This window comes from Cynara cardunculus (genome assembly GCF_001531365.2).
Source record: "Cynara cardunculus var. scolymus isolate 2C chromosome LG 15, CcrdV1, whole genome shotgun sequence".
Lineage (NCBI taxonomy): Eukaryota > Viridiplantae > Streptophyta > Magnoliopsida > Asterales > Asteraceae > Cynara > Cynara cardunculus.
In genome coordinates this window covers 8,542,957-8,564,549 of record NC_037542.1, presented here as the reverse complement: position 1 = coordinate 8,564,549, position 21,593 = coordinate 8,542,957, and the positions used below count along the sequence as shown (strand labels likewise).

The window sequence follows — 21,593 nt, the reverse complement described above, 5'->3', positions numbered from 1 at the left end:
ATTTGTACTTCGATTTCTGCATATTATACTTCAATTTCTGCATATTTTGTGACGATTTGTACTTCATATGCTGTTCTGATTAATGCTGTTCCGATTAAAGTTCCGATTTGTAGTTCATATGCTGTTAAAAAAAATCCAAATCCTGCAAACCAAACACAGGAATGGATTTTAAATCCAATCCAATCCAAATCCCATGGAATCCAAATCCTCCATGGGAATCCAAATCCCTCAAAAACATTCCCGCAAACCAAACGCACCCTAAGTTGAATTTGGTGGAACATTTACAACCTCTATCTTTGCCTTTGGAATTCAATTTGAAATATATTATATATTGAGTTTGAGTACATTGACAATGAATTTGGACCATTTTGTTGAACTTTACACTTTATTAAACATATCGTATATATGCTCAATTCATATATTGACATTTGGCAATGAATTTGGTAGAAAATTTACTTTGATATTCTACTATTTTATTGTATTAGTTAAAACTTGGTCATCATAACTTATCATGCCAATTACCAGGTTTTCAAAGAAAATAAGTGAAATAATCTTAAGCTATATCAGCCTTGTTTTAAACTCACTTATGTATCCAATCACATAAGCTCACTTTGAGTCCTCACAGTGGCAATGCCAATTAACTAATTAACTAAAAGTATTAAGTATGCAAATTAATTAATCAACGGTCACTTTTAGCAATTGAAAATTGTATATGTAGTTAGTTTTGAACACATGATGGTATATGTATGCAAATTTCTCCTTGGCTACACATGTCGACTACAAAAATTTGGCCCCACAAATTTAGTGTTCGTAGCTCAACTCTAAGAGGACCACCCTGAATCCAGATCATGGCTCCGCCCTTGGGTGTGATTTGACATGATTTTGGTGTAAATAGGTGTGCGTATAGCAACACCTTTTAAAACTTCCCACATTTTTCTTGCTTTTTTTTTTTAATTTTTAACTTTTTTGTCATAGACTCATAGGCAAATTGTCTTTGATTTAGTTGATTAGCTTTAAATTTTTAATTACTTGGAACTTTAGTTTTTACACTTCTAATTGCTTAATTCTTGATGACTTGTTAGTTCCTTGAATCTTGTTGGAATATCTGTTTGAAAATTGCAAGTGTTGAATCTTGACAATGTAGTGAAATCGTTTTGTGTATATTAAACTGGAATTAGGTTGAAATCCTCTAAGAATAATACTTTCAATATAATATAGGTTAGTGGAAACAATCAAATTGAGAACACCTACCCAGTCAAGAAGGATAACCACCCTCCCATTTTTTTTGTTTCAGTTGAAAACTTAATGAATTACCATCTGTAAATTTTGTGGGTAGTTGGGTGATAGGCTAAATTGAGTTTCTTTGGGTTATGTTACTCAATGCCTACACATTGCTCTAATTGATCTTTTTCTACTCGTATTAATCACACCTAATTTCACAACCTCTATGTGATTAGGGAATGAAGAATACAATTAACGTAGGTTAATGTTCTTAAACTTGATGACCACCCCGATCAAAAATCCTGGCTTCGTCTTGATCTCAATGTATCTCTTAGTTACACTTGATTTAGGGCTTAGAAAAGCTAGTTTTGGTGATCTGGTGATGTAAATTGAAATTGGTTTAGGTCTTTTATGCTTGAAAGTTATGAAATAGCTTTGACCAAATTGCTCTAAAATATACCTCTAAATAAATTTGTATGTGTATGTGCTAAAAAATCTTGAGATGATTTTGACTAAAGTATTACCCATTTTACTTTGAAAATTTGGTAATTAGTTTGATGGAATTATGAATAAAGTTTAGCTAATTAGATGCTAATTAATATAGGAGATATTTTTGATGCAAACAAAAAGGAAATTATGTTCATTGATTAACCTTTTAGCTTCAATGGTGGGTTCTTTTATGTAAAATTGTTTTATAAAGATAGTGGAAGTAAAATTTTGAGTGATTTTCTGGTGGTCTATAATTTCTTTACTAATAATATAAAATTCTTTACTAATAATACCGGACTTGAAAACGGGCTGCTGCTCGGTCTTATAATTTCTGCTTCTAACATCTCCTTTACCAATTTTTCGATCTCGTCCTTCTGATAATGAGGATAGCGATAGGGCCTTACATTAACTGCATCCGTATCCTCTTTCAAAATAATCCCATGCTCCTTACCTCTTATCGGTGGTAACCCCGGTGGCATATTAAAGACAGGATCAAATTCTTTCAAAACAGTTTGTACCGTTGGTAAAACTTCTTGAGTCACTTCACTTGTCAACATACAAGCCCCAAACTTCATTAACACAGCTTGACCTTCCTGTTGGATTAGTTTTCCCATAGCCTTCAATGAAACTAAAGATCTACCCAATGCTGGATCACCCTTCAATGCCACCGACTTTCCCCCGACAGTGAACTTCATAACCTGCTGCTTCCCGTTGGTATAGGTCGATCCCAAAGTTTCTAACCATTGTATACCCAAAATCACATCGCTATTACCCAATTGAATGGGCAAAAATCCTCGACAACGTCTAAGCTTTGCACCGTCAAAATATCATGTCTACAAATTCCATCTCCCCTCACCTTATTCCCCGTCCCCATCGTTATAGTATACTCCTTCGTCTGATCGACCTTGAGATTCAATTTTTTAACAATCTCATTCGAAATGAGATTGTGTGTCGCACCGCTATCGATGAGAATTACAACCTTTTGGTTTTCAATGAATCCTTCCATCTTCATGGTTTTAGGATTCGTTAATCCCACCACCGAGTTAAGATGAACCTCCACGTCTTGACCCACATCGACCACATCAACTGCGTTTAATGCTGTATTTTCATTACTACTGTCACCCGACTCTATTACATCTTCCTCCTGAACCAGCAGAACATTTAATTCTTTCTTCTTACACTTATGGCCCGGTGAATATTTCTCATCGCAACGATAACAGAGACCCAAGGCTCGCCTCTGTTGTACCTCCTGATCGGACAATCTTCTGTATTCAGATCCCGTTCTGGTCGTCGAATTAACCACCGTATTAGAATTATTCCCTGAATTAGTACTACCAGGGATACTCCTATTACCCGCAAACATAGCTAACGATTTCTTCGATCCAGACATCGACCTTTCTTTTGCAATCACAACATTCTTCACTTCAATTTTTATTGCTAACTCCATTGCTTCCTCCAACGTTACTGGACTTAAGAGACGTACCTCCGMCTTAATTGAATTTTCCAAACCGTTTATGAATTGACTCATAAACACTTCCTCTGGAATTCCTTCTAATGGTGCAGCCAACTCCACGAATTTCATCTTAAATTCCTCCACCGTACCTTCTTGTTTAACAGCCAGAAACAGTTCGCATAAAGTTCCTGCCGCCATTGATCGGAATTGACGCAAAATCAATCTACGCAGATCCTCCCAACGTAAAATTGGATGACGTCTATTCTCCCATTGAAACCATTTCAAAGATGCTCCTCAAATGCTATGAAAGCAACATCAATTTTTTCTTCCTGTGATAATCGATTCAATGAAAAATAGCGTTCTGCTCTGAGAACCCAACCATCTGGATCGCTTCCGTCAAACGCTGGAATTTCAAGCTTCCGGTCTTTCACAGCTAGGAATCGACTCGATTTCTGTTTTTCATCGTTCCTCCTCTTCGATCTTCCTGAATCGTCCACGTCTTCTCCATCCGCCGAACCTGTTGAATTCAATTTACTAGCCACCTCGCTGCTTAATTTCTCAATCTGCCGTACAATTCGTTCCAAACTTTTCTCGATCGAACCGACGCTACTTTCTAAATCTTCAATTCTTGTTGCCGCACTCCTTGTCGCCATGGCTGGATCTTACCGCTCTGATACCAATTTGATGTAAACTGACAGCAATTCTCGGTTGTATATTGCAATCAAAACAGAAAATGGATGATTCCAGACTTTCGAGAGGTCTGGTTCTCTCCCAAAGAGTTTACACTCACTTTGAAAATACCAAAAACAGAATATCCACACTACTAACAGCCCAGCTCCACTTAAAGGAGACTTGCCGCCTTATTCTACCCAAGAGTACCAAAAATACCCTTCACTTATTTACAATAGCAGCTAAGACCCTTTACCCACTAACACCTCCTCCTGTAAGTGAAACGAATAGGAGGTTTATCAGTCTAGTTTGAAATTGTTTGGGGATGAAGCATTTGCTCTAGAACTAAAAAGGTTTTTGACAATGTAGGAAATAATTCTTTTGCCTTTTTCCTTTGATTATTTGTATTAAGGGACTTTGGAAAAAAAGTTTTTGTTGAGGTCCTGTATTTACTTGAAACTGATTTGAGATTTTATTGAATTTATACTTTTTGAAATTTGTTCTATAACATGGATTGATGTTGAGATTACCTTGTACCTGGCTTTCTTCGTTTGCTACTATTACTTTTAATCAATTTATTGGCATTGTCTCTGTGAGGACTCAAAGTGAGCTTATGCATGGTTGCTAAAAAGGGCCGAGGCGTACTCCTTGAGGCGCTTCGAGGCAAGGCGGTCAAGAAACGTTCTTGAGGCGGCGCCTCTGCTAGGTTGGTTGGGTCGTGCGCCTCAAACTACTGAGGTGGGTCTGAGGCGGGGATTAGGCGGTACTAAGACTTTAGGGTTAAAAAATATGCCAAATCAAAGAAAATGTACTTATCGATTGATGACCCATTAAAGAGAAACCTCTGCGCCTTGCTTTGTCCTTGTGCATGGCCATTGAAGAAGAAAACTTATTGCTATGTGTGATCTTCCGTTTTTTTACAGTAAGGCTACGCACTAGGGATGCGACTTGGGAGGTGCATAAGGACTCTCCGATTTTACATAGGAGAAGTGACTTTTGTTCTACTCTTGACATATGTGTCACTTTTATTGTTTCTCTTTATGTGGGAGGCTTTTAATGTTTCTCTTTATGTGGGTGACTTTTATTGTTTCTCTAATTTGTTTTTATTAAAAAATAAAAATCTTTAACAATTAGTGACATAAATTAAAGTATTTATAGACTTTTTTTTTATCAACATTATGATTCTGAATATTATTATCAGCTAAGTATTACATATATAATATTATTTTACACCCCGAGACTTATGCCTCGGACCGCCTAGAGGCTTACGCCTTGTGTTCCGGAGGGAAAACCCTTGAGCTTATGTGATTGGATACATAAGTGAGTTTAAAACAAGGTTCATTATAACTTAACATTATTTTACTTATTTTCTATGAAAACATGGTAATCGTTATGATAAATTATGACGACCAAGTTTTAACTCATACGATGCTCTACAAAGTAATATCTAGGAGATACGATGGATGCAAATGAAATTGTTTGCATATGGATAAGAACCCTTTGGCTTCAAAGGTGGATTCTTTTACATAGGATTGTTTTATAGAGATAGTAGAAAGTAAAAAAACAAAATGTGATTTTTGGTGGTTTAGTTTGACTTTGTTTTCTATGTTTTTATCTAGTTGCTTGCTTAATATGCTTAACGTTATCTAGTTATTTGTTTTTTTTTGTAGAAAAAAAGGAGACTTAGCTATGAAAGACAACAAGTGTTGGCGACCCAACCTGAAACCTGTTTGATCCGCTCTTAAAAAAACTGCCCATTCGCCTCGATGATTAGTACCCTAACCCATTTTGAACTGTTACTCAATCTGACCCAACTTCCTTTCGCCTTCACACACCTTATATGTCTTTATAGGCACAATATTTGAAGACGTCACATCTATACCTGCATAGATGGCTAGTGGATTGGGTTTGGAATGCCAAGTTTGTGGCTTTGTGGGCTTGGACGATGGTGGTGATGGCTTCTTTTACTGTCAGCGTTGTGGCTCTCAAGCTGATGGAATTAGGGACACTGCTGTTGATAATGATGAGATGCTTTTGACCAAGGAGAATGTAGGGGGTATTGTTCAAAGGCGTGTACCCGTTGTTAAAACTGAGCCAGTCTCCCAGTCCCAACCTCCTTCACAATTTTGGGAGACTTTAAGGACCCAAGAGGATGATGCTGAAGCAGGTGATGGTGTTGGTCCCACCGAGCCCGTTGATTTTGGGAGAGGCCCTAGAACATTGAGTTATGAAGATTATTACTCAGAAATTAGGATGAGGTATGTGATGGGAGTCCAGATAATGATTGAGCTGCAGATTAAGGCTTTGGTTGAAAAGTTTAACGTGTGTCCCATAATTGTTGGCATGGTCGAACCCGTTTGGTTAAGATTTGTGGCATCAACTCAGATTTTCACTGATGACTGGGCGGATGAGGTTATTAATGAATCAGAATCTCAAGTACAAGGTATTTTTATGTTTTCTTTGGTATGTTATATTTCAAAAAAGAGAAATACTCTGGCTAGCTGCATTATTGTGCACCCTGCAACTGTTTTATTTATGCTCCTGGAAATGCCCTGCTCTTTGAGGCTCTCAAAAATTCAAGTGAGCTTGATGCTTTTCTTATTTCTGGTTCCGTTGTCTAATATAGAAAGTTAAGCAATGGAACTGACGTATGATCAAATATTTATATTTCTACTGTTAGCATTGGTCAATCATCTAGATGACTTAATCCAAAAGAAGGTTTTGGTTGACTAAATAGCAAATTTTTGTCAAAATGTCATTACTTTCTATATTTCTTAATTTATGTACATTTTTTATATGCTACACATCTAATGGAAAAGAAGACAGCGTTGCATATTATGCATTAGGAACACAATTGAGAGAAGATACTTGCCTTTTGAAGGCCATATATTTTATTTTTTCATTGATTAAAAGCATATGAAATTGGTGTCCTTTCTTTCTACTGGAATACAAGTGCTTCTACACTCAGGAAGAGGAGGAGGAGGAGATGTACCTAAGGTGCTACTTTGTTCTGTGGTATTTCACATTTATTATGCAGAATGTAAATCATGTTCTAAAACGTCTTCTCAGGATAACTTTGAACCTTTTGTTAACTTGTCACGCGATTTCCAATTGCTAGGCTCTTTTGTCTGCATTTACAGTATGGGAACACTTTTTCCTATTTCAATTTCATCTTGGAGTACTTCGTATATCTTGTAACAATTTCATGCACATTAGACTCATTAGTAGTGCAACTTCACATGGAAGTTGCTTGACCAATATGACCAAAAATATGGTACATTTGAATTAAATGAGCAGAGCTGGCCTTTTATGTTGGAGTTCAAATTTCCATGGTGATGGCCTTTTATGTTGGAGTTCAAATTCTCTTGATAGAGCTTTTTTCCAAAGTTTTTCAAAGTTTTTATCAACTACTTTGGGTAGGTATAAATTATAATCAACTGTTATTTTTTTTCTTTCTGATATGCAGTATGCTAACCCTTTCTCATTTTCAGTAACTGTCAACTCTTATTAACCCACATACTCTGATTTCATTTCAGGGGAAACAGAAGTTGTTGGGCCTAGGGCTAGACATAGAGCTGAACCTCATAATATACTTGGTAAACGATCTGTAATGATATGGTACCAATATGTGAGCAAAACAATTCCTTTATCTTATTCTTTAGTAATTTCTTTTCTGGTGTGCCATTTGGCAAGGGAGCCAATCTTGTCGACGGATATAGTGAAGTGGACGCTTGATGGAAAGCTTCCTTATTTTGCTGCTTTTGTTGAAATCGAGAAACAAATTGGACCCCATACTAATGCCTGCCCTCTAAGTTCAAGTCGCATGTTCAGACCTATACAGGCGATCTCTATACAAAAGTTGGAATCATTGGCAGCTTGTATTGCACATTCAATAGATTTGGAATTACCTCCAGTCAACTTCTATGCAATTGCTTCTCGTTATCTCAGGCAGTTATCTCTTCCTGTTGAGACTATTCTCCCTCATGCATGCCGCATATATGAGTGGTCTATGCCACCAGAGCTGTGGTTATCAGCTAACGACTTCAGGCTTCCTACACGTGCTTGTGTATTGTCTATACTTATAGTTTCAATTAGGATCCTTTACAACATACATGGTTTTGGGAAGTGGGAAATGTCATTATCTTCTGCCATTAAGCGATCCTCATCAGCTGGCAAGAGAGAAGATGGAAAAAATTTGAACATTTCGGATATTGATGCTGATAAAGAAAAAGAGGCGGAATCCGAATATAATGTTGATGTAAATAGTGCTGCTGAGCTGTCATATATTTTGATTAATCCCAAGTTGCAAGATGATGATGATGATAGCGATGATTCTGATAGAAAGCCATATAATAAGCTACCGAGAAAATCCAACTGGGATGCTACGAAGATTTTAGTTGTACTTCAATCGAAATACAATGAGCTCATTGATACAAGTGGTAAGTTGTTACAAGTTCCCTTTAACTTTATGCCATGATCTGAAAATGTTATAAATGATTCAAACTTTTGATTTGCATGAAATTTAATCAACTTTTTTTTTCCTCTTTCAATAGGCCAAGTTGTTAAATATGCTTAGTATTGTCTGACATATTGCATTGCCCATGTTTGATAGATCATTGTAAGGATTTGCAAACGTATCTTGAATACTGTAAGGATGTGGTTTTTGCTGGTATGGAACTGTCATTCGAGGATCATGAGGAACAACAAATAATAGAGGACCTTTGGAATTTTTATCGAAAGGAAGAGGTACGTTTTCTTGCTTGCTCTTTGCATTGTGTATTTATTATTCTTTTTGATATACATACGCAAGGAGATATGAGGATGTTGAGTATTAGATAAATGTGCTTGTACGCCTAAAAATAATGGTACAATTGAACCGAAAAATTGTCATTTGCTTGATACGTACCTTTTCTCACATAAGTTTGTTTTTTATTTATCTAAGTAGATCAGCCAATCAACGAAGCTATTTCTAAGGTCTTTATTCTCTGTCTTTCATACAATCACGAAGATGCATTATATATAATAATGTTTCTATTCTCCCATTTATAGTGCTGGGGCAAAGGATCGTGTGAGAAGGGAAGTTTGGTGAGAAGCGTAAGAAGAGATCTGAAGCCTTGATTACTTTTAATCTCATGCCCACCCATGAATTGCGGTTTAGAAGGGAATTGATCCGGTGCATCTAGGTGCACCTCATTAGTGTTGACATTCAATTAGGATTGATCCAAGGGTGGAGATTTTTTTTTACCATAACTTTCCTTCTCACCGGAATCCAACTCTTAGTGCTGGAACCCAAAAGTTATATATATATATATATATACATATATATATATATATATATATATATCGTGTGAGAAAAAGAGTTAAGCTGAGAAGCATAAAAACGGATCTAGACCCTTGATCACTTTTAATCTCACCCCCGTCCCATGTATTGCGCTTGATATGGGAATTGATTTGATGCATCTCGGTGCATCTCATTGGTGTTGAGATTCAATTAGGATTGATACAAGGGTGGAGATACCTTCCCTCTCATCTTAGGGTGAGGCAAGGAATTCAAGCAAATGTTGTTCTTCAATCCTACTTGCAGCTTTCCCTTTTACTCTAGGGCTGTTCCTGTACTTACTTGCCCATTAGTATTAAGTATTATGCTCCCGCACCCCTATCTTTTAAAGGCTCTAAGCGATCATGAGCGAAGACGTGTCACTAATACGAGGAAGGTTAAGGAGCTAGGTGCTTTAAGGCTAGCGGAAGGATGTTCCTCCCAAGAGTGGTACTCAAAAGAAGAAAGGGTGGTTGTTCCTGGGAACGCATTAATAGATAGCTGAATGTGGGTGCGATCGACGTTTAACTAGTAAAAAAATAAAAAGGGGGTTGAGAAATTTGAAAGAACTATACCAGAAAGTTCTACAGATCCGGATGTAACTGAAAAATACAGGCATTTGTGGGTATCCCTCTCTAGGGGTATTTTAGTGATAGGTTCTATAGGATTTGGACGATCTTATTTGGTCAAATACCGTCATTCCCTACTATATATATATATATATATATATATATAGAGAGAGAGAGAGAGAGAGAGAGAGAGAGATGAAGGATCGTGTGAGAATAGGAGTTAAAGTGAGAAGTGTAAGAAGGGATCTAGACCCTTGATCACTTTTAATCTCACCCCCATCCCATGAATTGTGCTTGATATTGGAATTGATCCTGTACATCTCAGTGCATCTCATTAGTGTTGATATTCAATTAGGATTGATCCAAGGGTGGTGATCCCTTTTCACTCTTCTCACCATAACTTCCATTTTCACCCATATATATATTCCCACTCAGTGCTGGAATCCATTCAACTGTGTTCTGGTTGCATTCAGATTTGCAACATATATTGATTCATATATTTTTTAGTATAATTATTATATATAATACAATATACTAATAAAAAATATATGTATTAATATATATATATATATATATATATATATTTCTGAGCTGAGTATACTACATATATGTATGTATATTTCTTTGTTAGTATATTATATATGTATAATTATACATCATATTCTGTTTTTGAACTTGCTGCCTACTACTCTTTCCTCACGTTGCATACATTTATAGTGTGTGTGTGTGTGTGTATATATATATATATATTCTGGTTCTGTGTATTATGCTGCCAATACAAGCATATATATAAATATATATTCTGTTTTTGAGTATTATGGTGTCATATAAAAGTGTGCAACTGTTTACATATATACTATATGTGTGTGTATATTCTGTTTTTTGGTGTATTATGCTGCCACATACTAGTGTATATATGGAATTATGTTTGTTTCGTTAAGTGTTATACATTTATGAATCTTTTTTTTTATTTTATTTTTTCTAGCTTACGCCTCAACTGCCTCGAGGCTTACGAATCACATACCTAAGGAGAAAACGCCTTGAGGCTCGTTTTCATTCTTTAAAACCTTGGCCATATGAAATATTCGGGTGCCATTACCTCTCTAGATGTTAGTTTGGATGAACCAAACTCATCTTTTTCTAATACTACTACTTCACAATCTGATTCCCCAGTAGATTATCACAAAATTTCTGTCACATCTTATCTGAATTGGTAAAAAGTCCTTTATACGTTGGTGTCAACATCCATTCGATTCTATTCTCCAAACTTCACCCCTAAATTCCGGTTTCAGACTCCACACCTGATGGTAGCTTACCAAACACATAAATCATCTAGACTGAATTAAAATTCACCTGAAAACTCTCCAAACCCAACTGATAGACCGACTGGTGCTCTCGTTCTTCATGTACATGTCATGAGAAGGCACATAAATCCATTCAAAAGTTCGTGGTCGGTAGTGCCCTATCTTATGAATCCCATGGCTTTACCGCTTCCATATATTAATACCCTATTCCCCGAAATGTTTTTATCAAAAGATATAATTGAATTTTTATTCAACCCAATAAATATAATTGTTCCATTTTTTATCGAACAGATAAGAACAAGACAAAACTTGTAGAATGACAGTTAGGCACATCCCATATAAAAATATAGTCCCATGTTTGGTATGACATGGAACAAGAACAAGGTTGGACAGGATGGGAGTAAATGAGTTTTTAGAGGCACAAAAATAGGGTTTTTTAGTGCAACCCAAAAAGGTAGAACTTGGGACAGAAACACTTTGTACAATCTTACCCATCGGCTTTTCCTTCCCAACTGCTCTCACACTCTGTCTACTATCACCAACCATCCTTTCTGTTTGCTCACCCATCCTCTTGGTGAAACTCCATCATCGATGCAAAATCTCTTGGTGAACTACATTCCGTCTGCTTACCTGTCCTCCCAGTGAGCCTCCATTTTGCTTACCTATCCTCGCGGTGAACCTCCATTTCGTCTGCTCACCCATCCTCCTGGTGAACCTCCATCACTGATGCAAAACCTCCTGAACCTCTAGTCTGTCTACTCACCCATCCTCCAGGGAACCTCCATCACCGACACAAACCCTCCCACTGAAGATGAGGATTAAAATGGTGGTTTTGGTTTTTCTTGTGATGGCGTGTTAATTTACATCAAAGTTGAATATTTCATGTATGTTAAGACAGTTTCAGTAATGTTAACGTATTTCATGGGGGTTTAACATATGTTAAGCTCCGTGTCCGGCTCAGATCATTGTCATTGAAGTTTATCTTTATTACAAAAATGCCCCCATGCCCGTCCATATATATATATATATATAGTTCCTACTCAAGCGTAAGTGTGCCTAAGTGTGTGTATATATGCATATATATATAAAGTAAAATAAAATAAAATGTGGAATATGAATATTAGATTTTATAAATAGAATTATTTAAATATTTGGTTGATTTGTGTCATTTATAATTATTATATGATTAAAAGAACATAATTTTTTTTAGGGGTAATCTGGTCATTTTTAACAGTTTTGTCCTCTCCATCTTACCAAACGCAATACAGGCAATTAGTCCAGTACTGTTCTAGTTGTACCACATGGAAGACATAATTAGGTATTTTTGTCATGTCTCGTCCCGTATGGTTTGCACACCAAACGGCAAACGCTACCTGACAGAAAAAAGAACTTGTTCTATGTCGGCATTAGATTGAGACATGGCAGGATTGAACCAGACAAATGCATTTTGTCCAACCAAAATAGGTGGAACAAAAATAAGAAAGACGAGACAAAATTGGTAAATTACTAAATGACCCAACTTGAGGAGTGCTGAAAACATGCAAGATTAAGTAGATTATTAGCTAGTCTTTATCATGTTTAATTAGACTTTGTCTCTGACTCATTGTCTGAGATAATCTTGTAAATCATTAATAAATACAAGATTCTCCCCAATGGTAGAAAGATCATAAAAAATTATTTGAGTACTTGGTATATTTTCACATAGTTCATGGTTAGCAAGTAAATGATGTCTGCAGTTGCGATATATCGATCGTTCGTTGCATTTTATCTGTTTTCATCATTCTTTTGTAATTGGGTTATGGGTGTTTCATTGCAAACTAGCCATTGTTCTTGCAAAAATGCCATCAAAGTTACAGTAATTTGCAGGAATGGGCAATTTTGGATGGATTGTGGAAATGTAAATACAAAACAGAGCATCTTTTTGTCAAAATCTCATTCATACAAAGCATAATGTTTTTCTTGGTTGCTTTTTTGCATTTTAGTAGAAATGATGGTTTGCTTACACCAAAATGCAGCTATGATGCTTTGAAAATCAAATCATTCTCTTTCTGTATATGGAGTTGTGATCAATATATTGTCCCTCTTTTCTTTTTCAATGTTCATGTACATGTGAGATGATTGAATCAAGGAGAGATGTGTATGGAATTTTTGATGTACATAAGTTTCATTTGTTTACAGAAACAACCTCTTTACCCCGGGTAGAGGTAGTCTACATACATCCTACCCTATCTAGACCCTACCTTAGATGCACAAGGCTTTGGGTATAGACCTGGGCATTCCAAGCCCCTTTTTCGTGAGCAAAAAAAATCCAGGGTTTTGGCAGGCTGGGATATTTTTGTGTGAAAATGGACCCGATGTAACCTTTTCAGTCCCCGATTTTATTTGCTTTTCCATGTTAGGCTCGGGCTAGGCTCCGGGCTTTTTGTGCATACTGGGTTCGTTTTGTTTGGTATGGCTACATAAGTTTCATGATCTCTTTTGGTTATTTATCGCAGGACCATAAACAATCAAGTCCTCTGGAGTCTCGCTTCTCGATCCCTACTTGTGGTCCCCACAAGAGACCTCGAGATAGTTCCAAAAGAAAAACGAACAAGACCAAGAAACCTAAAGACGATGATGCCCAAATTAGCGTCGACGACTCTAAGGGGTCCCACAAAGAAATAGCGATAAAAAGAATGATATCGAACATGGAAGAGAACAAATTCTATTATATCCCTCCAAGGACCAAAGTCAAACGATCCGATTACCTACACTACACGAGAAAAAAAGGCGATGGGGCCTACACATACGCGGCACACGCAGATTATTACATTTTACTGCGTTCTTGTGCAAGAGTGGCGCAACTCGATGTCAGGAGTATGCATGTTGCAGTGTTGAATTTCGAAAGGCGTTTGGCGTGGCTAGAGAAGAACATTGATCATTGTTTGAAAATAATGCCTACGAGCGAAGATTGTGAACTCTGTCGTGATGATGAAATGATGCAAACAGTTCCAAACGATGATTCAGTCGATTTTTCAAAGTTGAACTTGTGAGATTTGTTCATATTTATTGCGACTTGGTATCGTCTTTGTTTGGAAAGCTCCATGTTCATTCCTCAAGCCTTCCTACCAATCTCATTGAGTTTCACTAAAAACACTTAACCAAACAAATCCAGTTAAAAGGTGAACATGATACTGGTATTATGTTTTTTTTTTCTATGTAAGGTTGGTACAAGCCGATTTTTTTGATATATGGTATAATATTTTTTGTACCAATCAAACAACTCTACTTGTACCAACTCAAAAGAGTTGGTACATTTTAGAAAGTCTTTGTATCAACATCGTTAAAGTTAAAGTTATATGTTTAATTTATATTGATATTTTTATCAAGTAGATGCACCGAAACTGTCAAGCATTCAAATCACACTTTAACATGTGTTGATATAATTTATATTTAACGTACAAACGATAATTACCTTCATATAAATAATAAAAACTTCACTAATACAAATTACAAAAATTCGAAATTAAAATAACCTTTATCCTCAAAGAGTAACGAGGAAGTCCTCAAATGAAAGAATGTGCTTTCTTTAAATAATCTTTAATTAATAGAAATTTAGAATTTTAAAAAATAGAAAATAAGCGAATTAAAAATTTAATTAATCAAAATATGTTATTATTATTCAACAATGATTAATAAACAATTTTAAAAATAAGTTGGTATGGTGCAATAGTACCATGACATATAATTTTAAATATCACATTTCAACCAATTTTATATAGTTGGTATGATACTATCAACCGATTACAACCAATATCAATTAAATTGATACAGTTGATACATGAATCGGTTGATTTGTCTTGCTACATAATTGACACCCCTAAATCTAGTTCACGATATAAAAAATGATAAGATGTATATAGATTTTACGTTGGTCCTAATAGGTAGAGCGACATATTTTTATCAAAGGGTAAAGTCTAGAAAAATGTAACGAACTTTTTCATTTTAAATGATCAAGTCCATAAACTTGTCTTAATAAATAAACAATTGAACTTTCCTAGTTTGAATGAATAAGTCATTGAATTAATTTTTTTAAATTAAATAAACCACAAATTTTTTAGATATTGGTTTCTTACAACTTTTTAATCCAAAAAGCTATATGTATAGGATTTGATATGAAGACATGATTAAACTACATAGGATAAAATTGAACATGAGAAAAGGGTGTTAGTTTATGTGAGGACTTAAAAATAAATGAGTTCAAAACAAGGTTGATTATAGCTTAGATTATCTTACATTTTTTCTATGAAAACATGGTACTAGGTACGATAAATTATGATGACCAGATTTCCACTAATACGATGCTCTACGAAGTAATCTATGAGATATGAACATATGAACTTTCCTTATTTATATGAACATATGAGGATGCAAAAAAAATAGGGTATACCCCCAAAATCAGAAATAAACAACAAACAATAACACACACGTAATATACAAATTTTAGCGTAGAAACTTCTCAAGACAGTAAAACCACTGGAGCCTTAGGCCGCTTAAAGTCCACTACCACCAATAAGCAAGCATAAGTCTTTTCTAGATAAAACTATAGGAAAACAACAATCATAGTACTCTTGGAAGAATCATCAAAAAGTATGGAATCCCATATCTAACAACAAATCAAGACACAAACATGAAATGAGAGAATTAAGATGAAGATCATGAATATTGATGAACCGTCCAGTTTATCTTTATTCATGAAAACTGTAAACTAACAAAGCTCTCTCTCACTTACATGACTCTCATTAGAATATAGAATGATCAACTAATAATTCTAAGCCCATGTCACCTATTTATAGGTGACATTTACAATGTAAGCCCATTTGCCCTTAAACCCGATTACAATGATATTACAATACAATACAAGTAAAAGAACTTTATAAAACTTTCTTATACTTAGGACTATTTTGGTCCTAACAATTCCCCCCCCCCCCCCCCCCCGCCCAAAGTTTATAAAGCAACCATCTCTCGAAACCTTCATGTCTTCTCCCCCCTGCTTTCTTTAAGAAAACTTTAGTGTGTCCGACATTAAAGAAATCTTCAAGCTCCCTCCTGAATAAAGCTCTTGTTATTCAGTTTCAACTTTAAGATAAGATTCAATGTGAGTTCAGCACCACTGATTGCACAAAATACAACTATAACTGCAGACAACTCAACACAACCTTGAACCTCATAATCACCACTTTGCCCACAAGCAACTAATTCATCCAACTATGAGATAAATAAATGTGCGAGTTACTTGAGGTTCCAGTGCAAATAGTCTTATGACAAAGAATCTTTTAGTGAACCACGAGTTGAATAAGCATTCAACTTAAGAACTTGATCTTGGTAAGCTCAAAAAATGGGATAACAACATCAGCTTGAAATGCCAAAGCAAACACCAATGACATTAAGAACCAGATAGAAGAACAACAAGTTAACCATAAAAGATAAGCTGATTTCTTTCAAACTTTCAAAAATCTGAATAACTAGAATCAGATCCAAACTTCCTAGCCAGAAAAGTGATTAAAGGCACTCAGAACTCTAGATCACAACCATAACCTCAAAACAATGATTGTAGACTTTCAAATCTCTAATTGATCGTGTTAGAAGAATGAATGAGAACACTCAAAGATCTGATAATTTCCAAAATCTCCAGAACACTGATTGCAAACCTTCAAGACCTTTGATTGATCAGGTCAAAAGAAATGAATGAAAGCACTCAATAGTCTAGTCTATTGTAGAAAAACTCCAAAGTAATGATTGCAGATACTCAAACTCTGACTAGTCCAATCAAATACCAAAACCAATCAAACAGTTCTGAAATCCATTCAAATCCGTCTTTAAAACTTTAATCTCCAAAATGGTTGACCAAAAAGTCAAACTTCGACTTTGAAAAGTCAAAGTTGACAATGTTGTTGTTTGATGCTTCTCAAGGGCAACAATGATAAAACATCACCTTAATCATTAAGTACAAGGTGAATTGGGCAAAAAAATCCATTAAACACACGCTTTAAGCACATTGAATCGTGGAACAAATACTTATGAGATGAGAGATGAGCATTGATTTTGGCATCTCATCGCCCATACCTTAGGCGGAGAGCTCATGAACTCCTGTATATCGCCCACGCCTTGGGCGATGAGCAATATTATCGCTCATACTTTGGGTGGTAACGAGTATATTGTTCATGCCTTGGGCATATATACACCAACATCCTTTCATCGCTCAACAAATAAGGATCATCCCTTGAAGCTTTGGGCGGATTGGGAGTTTATCGTGCAACACATCATCACACAAGATAAGTAACAAGGAAAAACTGTTAAAGTAAGGTCACCGCCCACCAAACAACTCTTCATCGCCTGATGTATTGGGGGATGATGACCTTTATCGCTCAAAAGTTGAGCAAATATCATCATTTAAACCCCATGACTTGGACGATGAGCACGGTCATCGGGCAGTGCTTTGAGGCTTGAGCGATGACAAAGGTTATCACTCAACACTTAGCCAAAAAATATATCCAAGTCCAAACGATATCGCTCAAAACAGTTTACAGTACCAAGTTACAAAAACCAATCATTTGTCCGATAAACACTCTATTATCGCTCAATCTAGCTTCAGATCTTCATTAGGCGATGAACAACCTTTTATCGCTCAACAAGAACATTCAACGAGCAATGAGGATGGATCTGACAATATCAAAGCACAGTTCGACTACCAATCATAAAAAAATCCAAAATTTTCAAATAAATACCAAAATTGATGATCAATATAGGTTCGAATTCACCAAAATGCAAATCCTTTTGCACGAATTTGATTAAAACACTTAAAAGCATGGAGAATTTAGTCAAATTAAGCTCAACATGTCGAACAGGAAGCTGAGGTTCATATGAGTACTATTCCATTGCAAAACTGAAAAATTCCACTTGAAATTGCTGCAAAAAGAATGATCATATCGATTAGAATGAATCGATTCTGCTCAGATACCAATTGTTAAATCCCATATCTAACAGCAAATCAAGATACAAACATGAAATAAGAGAATTAAGATGAAGATCATGAAGATTGATTAACCGACCAACTTATCTTTATTTATGAAAACTGTAAACTAACAAAGCTCTCTCTCACTTACACGACTCTCATTAGAATACATAATGATCAACTAACAATTCTAAGCCCATGTCAACTATTTATAGGTGACATTTACAATGTAAGCCCATTTGCCCTTAATCCCAGTTACAATGATATTACAATACATACAAGTAAAATGACTTTATAAAACTTTCTAATACTTAGGACTATTTTGGTCCTAACATAATCAAACCAAAAGGAAAAGAGGAAGAAATATCACTAAGAAAAACTAAAATTTGTTCTCATGCAAAGAAGTCATCTCATCTTACATGGCATCAACCTCTTATTTCTTATGCTCATCTTCCATGACCTCTACATAACACTCATGCTCTCCCCCATTAGTGAGTAAGACATACTCATCAGCAGAGTATCGTGTAGAAGGATGACGATCTCATGCTCCGTATAGGGGTTATATATATAGGGGCTGGTTCAAATGTTTACCAAGTTTATTGTGTTAACTTTGTTAACCAATCTTGCCTATTGATTCTTATAATAAACGGTTGTGATTTATCATATTAAAATTTTAATTTTTTAAATTTACAATTTCACAAACATATGTGAAGTAAGTGGAAAAGGGTATTTATGTAATTTTCTCTTTTATGTAACTCCCATATAATTAATTGGGAGTTACAAAATCAAAAAATTCCATGATTTTTGTTATTGTAAGAACCATATGAACACGCATACACACATACACACACATAGAATTTATGAACACAATATGAACATAATAAGAATAGCTGCTACACGAAAGAAATAAAAAAAAAGATATGAACACAATATGAACAGCTTGTGAACAATAGTTCCTTCATTATGAACACATTCAAGAGCGGGCCAACGTTGAGATATGCAACTAGTATACATATGAACACAATTTGGACACTTGTGAACAATAATTCCTTCATTATTAACACATATAGGAGCGAACCAATGTTGAGATATGCAACTAGTGTACATATGAACACAATATGAACAACTTGTGAACAATGGTTCATTCATTATGAACACATTCATGAGCGAACTAATGTTGAGATATGCAGTTAGTGTACATATAAACACAATATGAACACCTGTGAACAGTAGTTCATTCATTTTGAACAATAAGTTTATCCATAATAGCTTGAACGATACCGAAAACTTTACTACCGGGTCTCCTCTACCAATCACAAATTCAAAAACATTATAGATAGAAAAGTCAATATTAAAAAAAAAACAAGATCAATAATAAATTAACAAAAATCATGGGATTTTTTGATTTTGTAACTCACAATTAATGATATGGGAGTTACATAAAAAAGAACATTACATATTTACTCTTGTTATTAAATTATAAGATGAATATGAACTTATATATAAGATGGATTGTCATTGGTTGAAAATGGTTAACAAAGTTAACACAATAAACTTGGTTAACATTTGAACCAGACTCTCTCTCTCGCTCTCTCTCTCTCTCTCTCTCGCTCTCTCTCTCTCTCTCTCTCTCTCTCTATATATATATATATATATACACACACACACACACACACACACATATATATATATATATATATTGCTCACGATTATATTTTGTGTGGTGGGCCACTGCCGATATAGGTTACGGTCTTATCGACGTGTGCGTGTTTTTGAATGGAGACTGTTGTGGCTAGTTTACTGGGAGGGATATAGTGTTTGCGAGCCTACTTTATGACTAACATATTTAAATGTTTTCCAACTAACTAGATTGTGTCGGATGCCGGCTTTATGTTTACTGATTTGAGAAGTTTTACATGAACTGTTTTATACAACTATTGCATTGACAGAGATTTCCTCACTAAACCGTATGGTATAACCCTAATTTTGTTTTAAAAAATATGCATTTTAGGGCAACCACATTTAGACGGTAAAGAAAAGGGAAATTTATGAGATCGACTATTTTGATGTTTACACATGAAGCTTATTGAAGAGTTTTATGAAGTTTTATTTTATATTCATATTATTTGGAATTTTTGTATAAGAATTTTATTAGCAAAAAGTTTGTAGTGGATTTTAGACAGTTGTATAATCTTGTGGTTCGAGACCCAATGTGTATCTCCAACGTGGTGTTGTATAAATTCTTTGCTATTTGTTATATGAAAATGCGGGTTATTACAACATACTCGGTTCATCATATCCATAAAGGCTGCTAGTGTGTTGATCAATCCTCAAACGATGGATCAAGAATGATCCAAAATTACCACTGCTTCGATCTTTCATTTTCTTATTCTTTTTTCATGTCGATTTCAAGTTAAAGTTTTGTAACAGTTTTCCTATTTTAATTTAATAGTTTTAGGAAACCTAACATGAATAATTAAAAGTGTTTCATATGCTACTACAAAGTTAAAACTGAGACCTAACTTGTTTCTTTTGCATTCAAAAATATTGTCGTATCTACAACAAAAACTATCTTTCCATACTTATTTGTAGCTGATATAAACGTGTACGTCAATCAAGTTTATCATACAAATTCATACACGATCCATTTTTAAGCATCGGTCTACAATTTTGCGACATTTTGCTACTTCCGTGTCAAAATTAAAGACATTTTTACCAAAAAGCTGTAAAAAGGGGCTTTTGCAAACCTAATGGGTACACATTTGTTTTTAACATCTATGACTTTGTTTTTCTCTATATTAGTGGTGTGGTTTGGTGCGGATCGCACATGTGGTTTGAAGAGTTTTCCAAACCACAAACCACACCACATATACCTCAAACCGCAAAAAACTACACCCCATTTTGGTGCGATTTATGCAGTTTGAGCCTAACGCATGTCAATCCAATAATTATACAATCACAACTTTATAATAAACTCGACGATGATGCTCCTATATTTCATAAAATTGGAACTTTTTGATACTTATTAAATGCGTAATTCAAAAAGGCGTAATGTAAACAAAATAGTTGACTTCTAAATAATTCCGACCCCACTTTTTGACAAAAGACAAATAAATATAACTCAAACAATGAATTTCTAAGGTAAAAACTTAAAAGGAAAATTGAAAAACTAATAAATAATCAATAATGTATGAATTATTTTCATTTGTTTAATGAATCAATAAATATATTTTTAAGAATATATGAAAAAATATCCGTGCAGTTCAGTTTAATGACTCAAAACCGCAAACCGCACCACAAAGTGCGGTTTGATGAAAATGTAACCGCAAACCGCACCGCAAAATACGATTTGTTGAAAATGCAAACGCAAACTGTACTGCAATTCATTGATCAACTTTACAAGCTAATGATCTAAAGTTGTACGGTGACAATTTTGTGATTATTGAAAAGTCTCGTGACAATTCTGTGATTATTAATGTTCAAATTGTAGATCTAATCCACGGGTTGAGAATTGGTATTACGGGTCTCACGAAAAACCCTTGGTCTCCCATGATCCCAAGTTTATATATATACATGT

General features: G+C 35.1%; 1 protein-coding gene across 5 annotated transcripts in view; it reads left to right on the top strand.

The window, feature by feature from the left end:
* LOC112527578 (TATA box-binding protein-associated factor RNA polymerase I subunit B) overlaps positions 1 to 14,063 on the top strand; it is a 15,219-nt gene extending 1,156 nt beyond the window's left edge. For 2 of the 5 annotated variants that reach the window (XM_025138297.1, XM_025138295.1), the window contains exons 2-5: positions 5,503 to 6,275; positions 7,369 to 8,271; positions 8,445 to 8,578; positions 13,518 to 14,063. In XM_025138297.1, the coding sequence (XP_024994065.1) occupies positions 5,723 to 6,275; positions 7,369 to 8,271; positions 8,445 to 8,578; positions 13,518 to 14,054 (2,127 nt within the window). In that variant the 5' untranslated portion in view covers positions 5,503 to 5,722 and the 3' untranslated portion in view covers positions 14,055 to 14,063. Of the gene's footprint in view, positions 1 to 5,482; positions 6,276 to 7,368; positions 8,272 to 8,444; positions 8,579 to 13,517 lie in introns of all 5 variants that reach the window. The other 3 variants (XM_025138299.1, XM_025138300.1, XM_025138296.1) reach the window with 3 other exon arrangements.
* The last annotated feature ends 7,530 nt before the right edge of the window (positions 14,064 to 21,593 follow it).